The 14199-nt window shown below is 40.6% G+C and overlaps 1 protein-coding gene across 3 annotated transcripts in view; it reads left to right on the top strand.

Annotated features, from left to right (window-relative positions):
• Nucleotides 1-14199, top strand: part of GABRR2 (gamma-aminobutyric acid type A receptor subunit rho2) — a 44692-nt gene that overhangs the window by 14073 nt on the left and 16420 nt on the right. Inside the window, exon 2 of one of the 3 annotated variants that reach the window (XM_040474155.1) lies at nucleotides 6581-6671. The exons of 1 other annotated variant lie outside the window; for it this stretch is intronic. In XM_040474155.1, coding sequence (XP_040330089.1) covers nucleotides 6612-6671 — 60 coding nt within the window. In that variant the 5' untranslated portion in view covers nucleotides 6581-6611. Of the gene's footprint in view, nucleotides 1-6580; nucleotides 6672-14199 lie in introns of those variants that run through there. One more of the 3 variants, XM_040474156.1, reaches the window with a different exon arrangement.

Below are 14199 nucleotides of genomic sequence, written 5' to 3'. Positions count from 1 at the left end.
ACTCACTCCTTCCCCTGAAATTAATCTTCCCTTCCTGGTCTCTCCCTCACACAGCCCCTTCTCTACAATCCTGCTTGGAGCAATCTCACTGCTTCCCTCACTTGACCCCACCTGAGCCCAAGTGACTAACAAGGTCACCATGCTCTGAAAGGATAGGATGCTGGGCCCGGTAACAAGTCTGTTTGGGGATGTTAAATTTAGGAAATTGTTAGATATCCAGTGGAGACCTCTTTCAGTCTTTAACAACAATCAGGCTATTGGAGTTTGGGTCAGAGATAGGGCCCAGGAGGGTGATGAGAGTCAGTCTTTCAGGGAAGAGTTGTTTGTGGGAGGGGCTTTGTTGCAGACACCGCAGAGGGAGGGGTTTCAACAAGGGGTGGGGCGTGGGGTGGTGGTCAGGAAGATTCCTCGACTTAGCAAGCATCCGGAGGGCGGGAGACAAGTAGGAGGTGGAGACAGCTAGTGGAGATGGGGTAGTAGAAGAGTTTGACAAGAGGAAAGTGGCCACCAGGGCATGGGAAATTGTAAAATCTCACTTCTGGAAGTCTCCTTAAAGGTCAGTCGTGCAGCGGTCCTCAAACTTGAGAATGGATCAGCATCACCACAGTGCTTACGGAGACCCAGCCTCCCAGCCCCCACTACAGAGCCTCTGGCTCAGAACGCCTGTGGTAACACTTGAGAATTGTATTGCTAACAAGTGCCCGGTGAGGCTGATGTGGCTCATGAAGGAAGAGGCCCTGATCGAGTCCAGCCTAGATCCTAAAGTCCTAACACCAAAACTCCTGTTTTAACAAAATACCACAGATGGCTTAAAGAACAGAAATTTGTTTCTCACAGTTCTGGAGACTGGAAGTCTGAGATCAGGGTGCCGTCCGATGTGGTTCCTGATGAGCGTCCTCTTCCTGGTTTCCAGGTGCGGCCTTTTCACTGTGTCCTCACGAGGTTGAGGGAGAGAGAAGCAAACTCTCTGATCTCTTCTTACAAGGGCACTGGTCCTATTTGAGGAGATTCTACCCTCGTGTACTACTCACCTACCAAAGGCCCAGACCTCCTAACACCATCACGTGGGGAACTAGGCTTCAACATGTGAATCTGGGGACATGAGGGGACACAAACATTCAGTCCACAGCAGCCACTTCCTTCCGTGGGGTCTCTGCCAACTCAGCACCTGCATAGGCCTTTTGAACCTTTCTTAGTGATGAATAGCTGAGAGGTTTCCCAAAATTGTTAAGCACAGGACCTGCAGCAAAGGGCAAGGCTGCTCACAGGCAAACTTGTTTTCACAAAGAATAGGTGATCAAGGCTGTTTCCTTGGTGAGTCAGCGGTGGAAGGGGAACCCTGTACTTACTGAGGTGTTCCACGAACACGTTCTTCATCGTTTACACAGGGGCAGCTGTGCCTATTCCAGATTCTCCCCCGTCCACTAGGACACTCTCTTGGTCTCTACAAAAATATTTTCTTGAGGTAAGCATCGTGGTAGTGTTCTGTAGGTTCTTTAGCAAATTACCACAAATTTGGAGACGTAACACAGATTCGGACACCTGGGAGGCTCAGCCAGTTAAGTATCTGACTTCGTCTCAGGTCATGGTTTTGCCGTTAGTGAGTTCGAGCCCTGCATCAGGCTCTGCGCTGACAGCTTAGAGCCTGGAGCCTGTTTCAGATTCTGTGTCTCCCTCTCTCTCTGCCCCTCCCCCCACTCGTGTTCTGTCTCTGTCTCTCTTAAAAATAAATAAATATTAAAAAAAATTTTTAGGGGCACCTGGGTGGCTCAGTCGGTTGAGCGTCCAACTTTGGCTCAGGTCACAATCTCATGGTTCGTGGGTTAGAGCCCCACGTCTGGCTCTGTGCTGACAGCTCAGAGCTGAGAGCCTGCTTTGGATTCTGTCTCCCTCTCTCTCTCTGTCCCTCCCTGCCTGCACTCTGTCTCTCAAAAATAAACATTAAAAAAATTTAAAAAAATGTTTAAACCACATAGATTTATTATCTTACAGTTCTGTTGTTCAGAAGTCCTAAATGGGTCACACTTGGCTAAAATTAAGGCATCAGCAGGGCTGTGCTCCTTCCTGGAGGTTTCAGAAAGAATCTGTTTTCTTGCCCTTTCTGACTTGGCTGCCCAGATTCCTTGGCTCCTGGCTTTTTTCTTCTGTCTTTAAAGCCAGCAACAGCTGGGTAAGTTCTTCAAACGTTGCATCACTCTGACCTCTTCTCTTTCTTCTACATTTAAGGACCCTTGTGACTACATTGGGCCCATCTGGATAATTAAGGCTGCTCTCCCTATTTTAAGGGCAGCTGAATAGCAACCTTAATTCTATCTGGAACCTAAACTCCCCTTTGCCATGGTGCCTAACATTCACAAGTTCTGAGGATTAGGATATAAGCAACTCTGGGGGGCCTATCACAAATATATATAAGGTGAATCTTTACATGTGTAAACAATTATCCTTGAAAACACTACGCAGCTTCTCAGAAGTCTGCCTCATATCTCCTCCCAGCTGGTATCTCCCGAGGGTAACCATTATGCTGCCTTCTAACTCCATGAATTAGTTTTGCTCATTCTTGAGCTTCATATAGAGGGAATCATACAGTGTATGAAGCGACCATGTTCCTCTTGGAACAGTATGACCATTAGAGAGGTGGTTTTTTGTTTTAGTTTTTTTTTTTTTTAATCATTTTAAGTGCCAGTCTGTCTTTCCGAGGCTTCTATACATAGGACCTTGCCTGACACAATAATGCTGCCATTCAGAAAATATCTCTTCCATGTGAAAACCCTTCAAGTCATTGAAGACTGTCCAATGTTTTTAAATTTTGCAAGATCAATATCCCATGTCCTCCGATAGCTCCTGACATGGTGTCATCGCAAAGTCCTCCTACCCCCACCCACTTCAATAATGAGGTGCTATTCTATGCTATTCACAGGGGTATTCCTGGTTCCAGATGCAATCCTCCCTCAGATGTGATTGGGTCACACAGAGCCAGGGAATCAACCTTCTGTTGCTCCAGATGTCTATGAAAACCTTTTGCGTATCCTTCCAAATTCTTTTATGCATATGCGAGTAAATATGCACATGGTCTCTCCCCACCCCATCTTTTGGACAATTGTTAGTTGCTCTACATATTCTTCTGCACTTGATTTTTCTTTCTGACTCAGCGATATATTTTGGGAATCTCTCCCTATTAGTTCACAAAGAACTTCTTCATCTTTTTAATGGTTACTTATTATTCCATGGTATGGATCTACCATACTTCATTTGATCAATGTCTTGTTGAAAAATATGTGAGTTGTTTCCAGAATTTCACTATCACAAATCGTATGTACAAATGTCATTTTGTAATTTTGACAATCACGGGATTATCTAAATAGATACAGAAAAGATCTTGATAAAGAAGAACACCTGTTGATGCTAAGAATTCTTAGCAAACTAAGATCTGACAACAGATGAGAAGAAATAAAATCCAGTAGAAAAACAGATGACAAGCAATTCATAGAAGATGAAATTCTGAAGCTACAAGTGTTTAAAGGTGCTCAAACATATTGGTGATTGGAGAAATAGAAATTAAAACAACACTGAGAAAGAATTTTATACCCATCAGATTGGCAAACCTTAGAAAGTTGGATCATGACAAGTGTTGGCAGCCACTGGGCATAAGAGAACCCTCCTTTGTTGTCAGTGAGTGTGACCATGGTGTGTAACACACTGGTCAGCTTTCTACCACAGTCACCCAAGAGACTGGCAGCCTGAGACAAGGACACGGAGCCTCTGTAAGACAAGGGGGATATGGGGTTTATTATAGGACCAGCACAGACTTTAGATCGGGACACAGAAGTCACCAGGTGGGAGAGTTTTGCTACTGGAGGCCAAAGGCAGGACCACAGATTTACCAAAAGACCCATGGAGTCTGTTGCATCTCGGCAAACACCAGTCCAGGGGTTGATTGGGCCAAGCACTTCATGGCAGAGGCCAGCCAGCATGGACGCAAGGGCCCTTTTCTCCTCCATGATGCAAGGTCAACTAAGGTGAGAAGAAATTAGAAACAGGACTAGATTGAGCTGCTGTTAGTTGGTAATTGAAAATTTTTCACACTTTGACACATGATCTTTTTTGCGAGAAAGGTCGAAAAGCTGCCTTTTTTTCCCCCACATTTGAGAAGTGTGAGTTAATTATCCACCTTGCTCCCCCGTACCCCCTGACACTGTACACGCAACCTGAAACGTCCTTCTTCCCTTTGCTACCTGTTAGAAGTAACAAAGCCCAGCCCAAACGCTGTCCCTATGGTGACACTCTCTCCAGTGCCTCAGAATTAATCAAAAGCTGTCTCTTTTGTGAAATTTTCTACAGTGTCTTTGGTTAGAATTAATTGAGCTTTGCTCCTATTATCACAGAGCTCATTGTCCCTCTTAGTGGATTTCAGTCTCCTGGAGGAAGGAACTGTGTCTTCTTGATCTCCACATTCCCAGCTGTGTGGTCTGGGAGACACGGACAGTGTGGGTTGGAATGAATGAACCAGTCATTCAGGGAAGGTGAGGTGAACCAGGAAACACTGCACACTGGAAAGTCTTATTGAGAGTCAGCTGCAATGCTGATCTCTGAAAGACTGTGACACCTAAAATACCAAAGTAACGGGGCACCTGGGTGGCTCAGTTGGTTAAGCATCTGACTTTGGCTCAGGTCATGATCTCACAGTTTGTGAGTTCGAGCCCCACGTCAGGCTCTGTGCTGACAGCTCAGAGCCTGGAGCCTGCTTCCAATTCTGTGTCTCCCCTCTCTCTCCCCCTCCCCCGTTTACACTGTCTCCCTCTCAAAAATAAATAAACAAAAAAAGTTTAAAAAGAATAAGGTAAAATACTGAAGTAAGAAGAATCCTGAAGTGACCAGCACTAAGGTCTTGTTTATTTGTTTGTTTGTTTCAATTAATTTTACTACAAGCCTGAGATTTCGTTATAAAAAGAGGCTTTGAAAAGACTTTGAATAGACAGTATCTTTGAAAAGATACTGCCAGATGACAGAAGACAGACATTTCTCCAAAGAAGACATCCGGATGGCCTGCAGACACATGGAAACATACTCAACGTCACTCATCCTCAGGGAAATGCAAATCAAAACCACAATGAGATACTACCTCACACCTGTTAGAATGACTAAAATCAAAACCAGAAGAAACAACAGGTGTTGTTGAGGATGTGGAGAAAAAGGAACCCTTAGGCACAGTTGGTGGGAATGTAAACTGTGGAAAATACTACAGAGGTTCTTCAAAAAATTAAAAATAGAACTACCATATGATCCAGTAATTCCACTACTAGGTGTTTACCCAAAGAAAGTGAAAATACTAATTCAAAAAGATAAATGTACCCCTATGTTTACTGGAGCATTATTTACAATAACCAAATTATGGAAGCAGCCCAAATGTCCGTCAATAGAGGAATGGATAAAGAAGTGGTGTGTGTGTGTGTGTGTGTGTGTGTGTGTGTGTGTGTGTGTGTGTGTATGTAGTGGAATATTATTCAGCCATAAAAAAGAATGAAATTTTGCCAATTACAACAACATGGATGGAACTAGAGAGTATAATGCTAAGTGAAATAAATCAGTCAGAGAAAGACAAATACCATATGCTTTTACTCAGATATGGAATTAAAAACACAAATGGAAAAAGGAGACAAAAAAAACCCAGACCCTTAACTATAGAGAACAAAGAGATGGTTACCAGAGGGGAGGTGAGTGGGGGATGGGTGAAATAGGTGAAGGGGATTAAGAGTACACGTATCATGATGAGCATTGAGTCATGTATGGAAGTGTGGAATCACTATATTGTACACCTGAAACTAATATTACATTGTATGTTAACTACACTGGAATTAAAAAATTAATTAATTTAAAAAAGATACTGCCACATGAGCCGGATTAATTCAATGACCACAGTATTTCTTTGGACAAACCCTTGACGTGTCTTTTCCCTCCCTTTAATGTGGCAAGTTTTGACTCCTTAGTACCTGGGAGCATGCGTTGCTAATAACTGACAGCCCTTCTTCAAGTGTGGCCCACAGAGATTTTTCTGTTGTTGGGTTTCCCCATTTTGTCCTGTGGCACAGTCTGGAGCAGTTTACTTCTGCTCACACTGCTGAAGGTGAGTGAAGCCACACTTCACCTATGCTAGGGCTGGGTGATAGTCCAGGACCCGAGTTTGGCTGTTTGGAGTCCAGGGCCAGTGGGCAGTGACACTGGTGTGGCAGGCAGAACACCATGGGTACCTGCGATTTCCTTGCAGAATTGGGTCTACAGTGTGGCCCCTCAGTGACTAGAAACCAGGGCTAAGAGGTTGGCAGTCATTCCTTCCCCCAATGTGTATTAAGCCCTCCTCAGGCCAGGCTCTCTGTTCTGTGAATGCTGAGGGAAATACAATGAGTAAGTTTCAGGCTCTACCCTCTGGGTAAATGAGATAGGCCACAATAATAATGGCAATGATCATATAACTAATTATAGAACATCTTATATGCCAAACCCTTACGTGGGCTTTCCATGGATTAACACATTCAATCCTCATGACAACTGTATGAAGCTGGTATATAATTACACCTATTTATAGATAAGGAAACCGAGGCACGGAGAAATTATGTATGCCCAAGGTCACACTGCTGGTGGATGATGGGACCAAAATCCAACTCCTGGCTACCACAGTAGGTTTATTTTTTGACTCTTTTGAATCACGGAGTCCTTTGAAAATCTGTTTGTTTCCCTGAATAATGATAATCTCTGTTACATGGGCGTGCATGCACACACACACACGCATGCTTACTTTTTATGTAATTTCAGAAGGTTTGCAGAAGGCTTGCCCCTGTCCCTAGGGGCTCCATGAGCTCAGGATAACTACCCCTGCCTGCCTTGCACAGATGATCTCCACATGAGGGCATTGGTGGAGAGTGACAAATCACAGACATGACAAAGCAGTCAGGGGCAGCTGGAAGGTGGCATGAAGGGTACCGAGGGAGGGCTGAGGAGGGAATGCAAGGCCAGGTGGGGCACCAGAGGAACAGAGAAATGGCCCTCGATCCTCTCCGGAGCCTGTTCTCTCTTCTGGTCCCCATGAGGGCAAGGTGGCTTTCTCGGGCTTGTCTTCCACTTTCTGATTTTGATCATTCATTCCTATAGCAGAGGCTCCTCCACCCACTGACAAACCAGTTAGGGAAGATAGGAGTGGGGGGACTCAGGGACCTGCCTCCTTAATCCGGGTTGGCAAATGACCTCTCTCTTCTCCACCTGTGGGACCACAGAACCTGCAACATCCTCCCTTCCTCTTCTTCCTTCTACACTTTCAGAGGAACCTCATGCCATTGACTTCAGGTCTTGTTATCTATTAATATGATCACTGCCCCAACCTACTCTAATGTGTGGGGGTGAGGGTGCAGAGTTTGGAGGCTGGCAAAGCAGAAAGACAACCCTCCTCCCCAGTGGTTGATGGGGGAGTGGATGAGTGTTCTGGTAGGAAAAGAACAGGACACGGTGGGATCCGGCAACCTCAATTAGGGGGTTGGGGAAATCCTTCTAGAAGAAAGGTGGGGTTTAAGTTGAGACTCCGATCAATTTGACTAGATTGAGTAGTAATACCTCATTGTGTTTCAAATGGATTTATGTCTATTTTGTGTGTCTGTGATTTATTTCCTCTTTTTTGAAATGTTTTTTTGAAGTCTCGGCTGTTTTTGTATTGGGTTGTCTGACTTTTTCTTAATGGGACTCTTAAGAATTATTTATATATTCTGCATGCGAGCTTTTTGCCAGTGGTGGTTTTTGATAAATAGGAGTTCTTGATTTCTTCAGTGAAAAATTTTTTATTGGATTGTAACATATATACAGAAAAGTACACAGGTCATAAGCGTACAGCTTAGCGAATTATCTAAAAGTGAACATTTTCTTGTAATGAGCATCTAGATCAAGAAACAGTATTTCCAGAAGTCTCCTCTCCCTATAATTATCCTTCCACCATGGGCAACCATTATCCTGACTTCTAATGCCAAATATTCGTTTTGCCAGATAATCTTAATTTCAGTGTAAATCTATTGATCTTTTCTTATGGTTAGTGTTTTTGTGTCTCGATAAGTATATTGCTATCCTGAGATAAGAATATATTCCCCTTGATTACCTTCTGGAGCTTTGTTGTTTTGCTTTTCACATCTGGATCTATAATCCACTTGGAGTTATTTTGCATATTGCATGATTTGCATATGTATTTCCAATTGTCCCCGCATTGGTTATTAAAGAAATATTCCTTCTCCAATCACCTGCAGTGATATCTTTATAATAAATTAATGTTCTCAGGCGCCTGTGTGGCTCAGTCAGTTGAGCGTGCAGTTCTCGATTTCGGCTCAGATCATGATCTCATGGTCGTGGGACTGAGCCCTGTTTCAGACTCTGCACTGAGTGTGGAGCCTACTTGAGATTCTCTCTCTCTCCCCCTCTGCCTCTCTCCCCCACTTGCGCTCTCTTTCTCTCTCTCTCAAAAACAAAAATAATAAGTCAATGTCCTCAAATGTGTATTTCTACTTCTGGATTCTCCATTCTGTTCCATTTTGTCAATTGGTTCATTTTTATGCCAGTTCTTTACTTCCTCTTTACTGTGGTTCTGTAATAAATCAGGATACCTGCTGAAGCATATCCTCCCACCCTGTTTTTCTTCAAGAAAGGCTGCTTTGAATTTCCTGATAAGCATTTTGTCAAGTTCCATAAGAAAATCTAATGAGATCTAGATTAGAATTGCATTGAGTCTGTAGATCAATATGGGATAATTAATATTTTTGCAATATTGAAACTTCCAACCCAGGACCATGATCTATTTTTCCATGTACTTATGTCTTTTAATTTCTCTCTATTATATCTCATTGTCTACTTCATAGAGGACATTCAGATATTTTGCTAGATTTTTCTCTAGGTACTTATTCCTAGGTATTTTTGATGCAATTGTTAAAGGCACTTTTGCAAATTTCCTTTTCTAACTTTGACTTTTGTATATTGACTCTGTATTCAACATCCTTATTAAAGTCTCTTATTAATTCTAATAACTTATCTGCTAATTTAAAAAATTATATGTCCAATCTGATACAAATAATGGCACTTTTGTTTCTTTTTTTTTCCAGTCCTCATAACTTTTTCTCATTTCTTGCCTTATTGTGTTGTCTAGTCCTTTGCATACAATATTGAATAGAAGTGGCATTTATATTCTCATCCCATTCTCAATATTAAAGGAAAACTTACAACACTTTGCCATTAAATATGATATTTATTGTAGCTATTTTTTGGTAGTTATCTCTTTTCAGATTCAGGAAGTTCCCTTCTATTCCTATGCTTAAAAAAATCATAAATGGGCACTGACTTTGGCAAAGGCTCTTTCTGTTAATATGAAGGATTATATTGATTGATTCTATTTTTGTAGTTTACAGTTTTAAGAAGAATTTCCAAATCTTAATTTTTTTTTATTTTTTTTTATTTTTTTTTTCAACGTTTTATTTTATTTTTGGGACAGAGAGAGACAGAGCATGAACGGGGGAGGGGCAGAGAGAGAGGGAGACACAGAATCAGAAACAGGCTCCAGGCTCTGATCCATCAGCCCAGATCCTGATGCGGGGCTCGAACTCCCAGACCGCGAGATTGTGACCTGGCTGAAGTCGGACACTTAACCGACTGCGCCACCCAGGCGCCCCCAAATCTTAATTTTTTAATCTATTTCACTTAGTATACTAAGATATTTTTTTATTTGTATTTTTTTAGAGTTTATTTTTAAGAGAGAGAGAGAGGGAGGGAGAGAGAGAGAGAGTGAGGGAGGGACGGGGAGAGAGAGGGAGACACAGAATCTGAAGCAGACTCCGGGCTCTGAGCTGTCAGCATAGAGCCTGATGCAGGGCTTGAACTCAGGAATGGCAAGGTCATGACCTAGGCCAAAGTTGGATGTTTAAACAACTGAGCCACCCAGGTGCCCCCACACTAAGATATTTTAAAGTTGATGCGATTTCAATATCTAAAGCCCCTTGTTCCTATTCTCTATTTTTTTCTGCTGGTTATTGTGTATGTCTTATTGTGTGCCTGGTTGTTTTTATTGTGAACTATATATTATATTTATGATATTTTTAATAGATATAATTGAAGATAACACCTGGGATGGTGTTATCTTCCTCCAGAGTGGATTTCTGTTTATTTATACCAGATGCCTGGCAGCACGAATACTCCGTGCTGCCTGAGGCCACTACCACTCCAGATAACTTCAACCTACTGACAGAGTAGGGACTGATGTGATTTGAAGCTGAGCTACATATCCTGCAAGGGCCTATCTACCTTCACTGCTAAGGTATACTTTTGGGGATCCTAAAGTGGAGCAGCCTGCTTGGTGGGCCCTGGATTCTAATCCCAGCCCCAAAGCTTCCTGAAACCATCAAAAGCATCCTTCAGCTTCTCAGTTGCCTTCCTCAGCTAGCAGATGCCCCCAGGAGAAGTGGATCCAAACATTGAACATCCCTCCTTGGGACTCTGGTTCCCTCTCACATCCTCATCTAGGTTTATTTTGTTAGTATCAAAGTCTTCAGAAATAAATTTTTATATTTGGTCCAGCTTTTTAGTTTTCAGTAGAAATGTTAGTGTGAATTATTTAGCTTGCTAGTATTCAACGTTGGAAGACTTTGATTGATTTTCCAGTGTGAAAACAACCTTGCATTCCTGGAATAAACCTGATGTAGAAGTGATTTATCTTTTTTTGTTTTTCTTTTTTTTTTTAATATACAGCTGGATGTGATCTGTTACTATATTGTTTAGGAGCTTTGATTCTATGTTCACGAGTGACACTGACTGGTAATTTTGCTATCTAGTGCAGTCCTTGTTCTGACTTCATAAAATAAGTTGACATCTTTTCACATGGATTTTGATTTTCTAAATATTCTTTTTATATTTTCTGGAAGAGTTTATGTAAGATTGGTGCTCCTTCCTCCTAAAACTTTGCTAGAATTTGCTGGTGAAGGCATCTGGACCTATCATTTTCTTTGTGGGAAAATTTAAAGACTCCGTTTTTAAAATAGTTAAAGGACTTTTCAGGTTTTTGTATTTCTCTTTTTATCAGTGTTGGTCGGTATATTGTATATGCTTGGGGATTAGATAATTTCATCTAAATTTTATTTATTTATTTATTTATTTATTTATTTATTTATTTATTTATTTAATGTTAGTTAGTTACCTGTCTGTCTGTTTTTGGAGGGAGGAGGGGCAGAGGGAGATGGGGAGAGAGAATCTTAAGCAGGCTCCTTGTCCAGCTTGGAGCTTGATGCAATGCAGGGCTCAATCTCATGACCATGAGATCATGACCTGAGCTAAAATCAAGAGTCAAGAGTCGGACACTTAACTGACTGGGCCTCCCAGGAGTCCCTCATCTAAATTTTAAAAGTTATTGGCAAAAAGTTGCTCAGAATAACTTCTTTAATTTTTTTCATGTCTGTAGCGTATACAATGATGCCTTTTTCATTCCTGATAGTGGCTATTTTTGCTTTCCTTTTTGCAAGACCAATCTTTTTAGAATTTTATCAGTTTTACCAGTCCTTTCAAAGAATCAATATTTGGCTTTTAACAGTATCCTTTCAATTGTGTGTTTGTTTTCTATTTCAATACTTCCTGTTTTTACTTTTATTATTTCCTTTTATCTACTTAAATTGCTTTTCTTTTCCTAAGTTTTAAAGATGAATGCTTAAAAAAAAAAAATAAATAAAGATGGATGCTTAGCTCATTGAATTTAAGCATTTCTTCTTTTCTGAGATGGTAGTTAAAGTTATGCATTTTCCTGTAAAAAACACTTACCTTGCATTCCATGAGTTTTGATGTGTAGTACTTTTTAATCATTTTGTTAAAATTTTCATTATGATGTCTGCACTGACCCATCAGTTTTTCCAGAAGTATATTGCTTAATTTTCAAATGTATGGAGATCTCCTAGCTATATTTTTGTTATTAATTTCTAGCGTTCATTGAGTTCATAGTTTATATAAATTCTAACCCTTTAAAAGTTGTCAGCATTGCTCTTTGGCACTGTATATAGTAAATTTTTGTAAGTGTTCACTGAGTGCTTCAAATTAATGTTTATTAATATAGTTTTTGCATTCATTGTCCTATATATGTCCATTATGCCAAGTTTGTTAAATGTTTTAATCTTATATGCTCTTACTGGGATGTTTTTGGTCTACCTGTTTTATAAATTCTGAGAGAGATGTATTAAAATCTCCCACTATAAATGTAAATTTTTGTTTCTCCTTCAATTATGTCTACTTTTGTTTTTGCATTCTGAAGTTATATCAGTAAATGAACACAAATTTATATGTATATTTTGTTGGTGAATTGAGTCATTTATTATTACTAAATGCGCCTCTTTATTTATCTCTTTGTCTACTTTATTGATATAATATAGCTACACTCATTTTCTTTTGGTTAGTATTTGAATGTTTTATCTTTTGCATTTCATGTTCTACTTTTCTGTATCTTATATTTTCAGTGTGTCTCTTTAAATAGCATAAAGTTGGGTTTTGTTTCTTGATCCCATCTGAAAAACTTTAGCATTTCTGAATTATAAAGTTGGACAATGTTTGTTTGTTCAATGGAGCATTTAGTCCATTTTTATTTATGAATAATTTAGACGTTGGCTTTAAAACTATCATCCTACTATGTCTTTTTTTATTGTCCAACCAATTCTATGTTCTTTCTTTTTTCTTTCTGGTTTTTTTGTGGATTGATTACTTTTGGTTATTCCTATTTTGGCTTTCCTATTTTAGTTTTGAACATGCGTACTCTTACTATTTGTCAGTGGCTTCCCAGAAAACAACAGGAACTCTTGGCTTATCATACGAGTATGTTAATTAGCTACTTTTACTGTTCTCCCAGACAATGCAAAGACCTCATCACTTTTACTCCATTTATTCCCTTTCTCACTTGAATGTTATTTTTGCTTGCATTTCTGTTTAGCTTTTTCATTTCCACAATACGTTATTAATATTGTCTTATGGGGCACCTGGGTGGCTCAGTTGGTTAAGCATTCAATTTCGGCTCAGGTCATGATCTCAAGGTTTACTAGTTCAGGCCCTGCCTTGGGCTCTGTGATGACAGCTCAGAGCCTGGAGTCTGCTTCAAATTCTATGTCTCCCTCTCTCTCTGTCCCTCCCTCGTTCATGCTCTGTCTGTCTGTCTGTCTGTCTCTCTCTCAAAAATAAATAAACATTAAAAAATTTTTAAATAAAATTCAAAATAAAATATTGTCTTACATAGTCAGTGTTTACTTAGAATTGTGCATATGTTTACCATTTTTGTTGTTCTTTATTCATTTTTGCATCCCCAGCTTTCCCTCTGGGATCAAATTCCTTCAGCTTGAAAAAACCTCTTCATTTAGGGCAGGACACATGTTGGCAAATTCTCTGTTTTAGTTTGTCTGAAAATTCTGTCTCATATTTATTCTTGGAGTCAGTGGGGAAGAAATGACATATATTTTAATTTCAAAAATGGATAAATTCCTAAGTGTGCTTTTTAGGACCATGTGAGGAGAAATGATAGGAAGGCTAAGAACCGAGAAAATGCTTGACTACACAGGTATCTCCCTTATACTGTCTTGCATTTGTCACCTCATTGGCTATACTGCATGAAATCCCACTGGTGACTTCTATTTAGCTTACCAGATCCCTCTCTTAAAGCAGCAAAATCCGTAGCAGTGTGAAGAGGCCAAAGCATGAATGCCTACTTAGTTTAACTAGGCTTTTCTGTCTCTTTATGGGACCCAGGCTTACTCAAAACATAAAATTGTTCACGGAAGGAGGAGAAAATCCAGTAATTTGGAAGAATTCTCCCAAAATCATGTTAGGAAGGGTCACAAAATAGACAGTTCAGGAGAGCCTGGAAACATTAGCCCTACTAGTGCACGTCAAAGGCAAAGGTCAACTCCATTGCACTCAGACCAAGGAGGGCAGAGCTGTTGGTTCTGTTCAAACTTGAGATGTGAGTCCCTAGGAATATAGCTTTAGAGCCTCTTGAACACACAGGTTGTTTACCTCCAATGACCCAGGTCTCCTGAGAACTTGTCCTGCACTCCCACGTGGGCAGTACCTCCGGAGCGCTGACGTCATCCTCACAGGCATTATCACATTTCTCTTAGGGCAGCTGTGGAGAGCAGGGCAGGCCCTGAGAACAGAGAGACACAGTAACAG

This window comes from Herpailurus yagouaroundi, unplaced genomic scaffold (assembly GCF_014898765.1).
Source record: "Herpailurus yagouaroundi ecotype Mexico unplaced genomic scaffold, PumYag 139, whole genome shotgun sequence".
NCBI classification, from domain to species: domain Eukaryota; kingdom Metazoa; phylum Chordata; class Mammalia; order Carnivora; family Felidae; genus Herpailurus; species Herpailurus yagouaroundi.
This window is presented reverse-complemented; position numbering and strand designations above follow the sequence as displayed.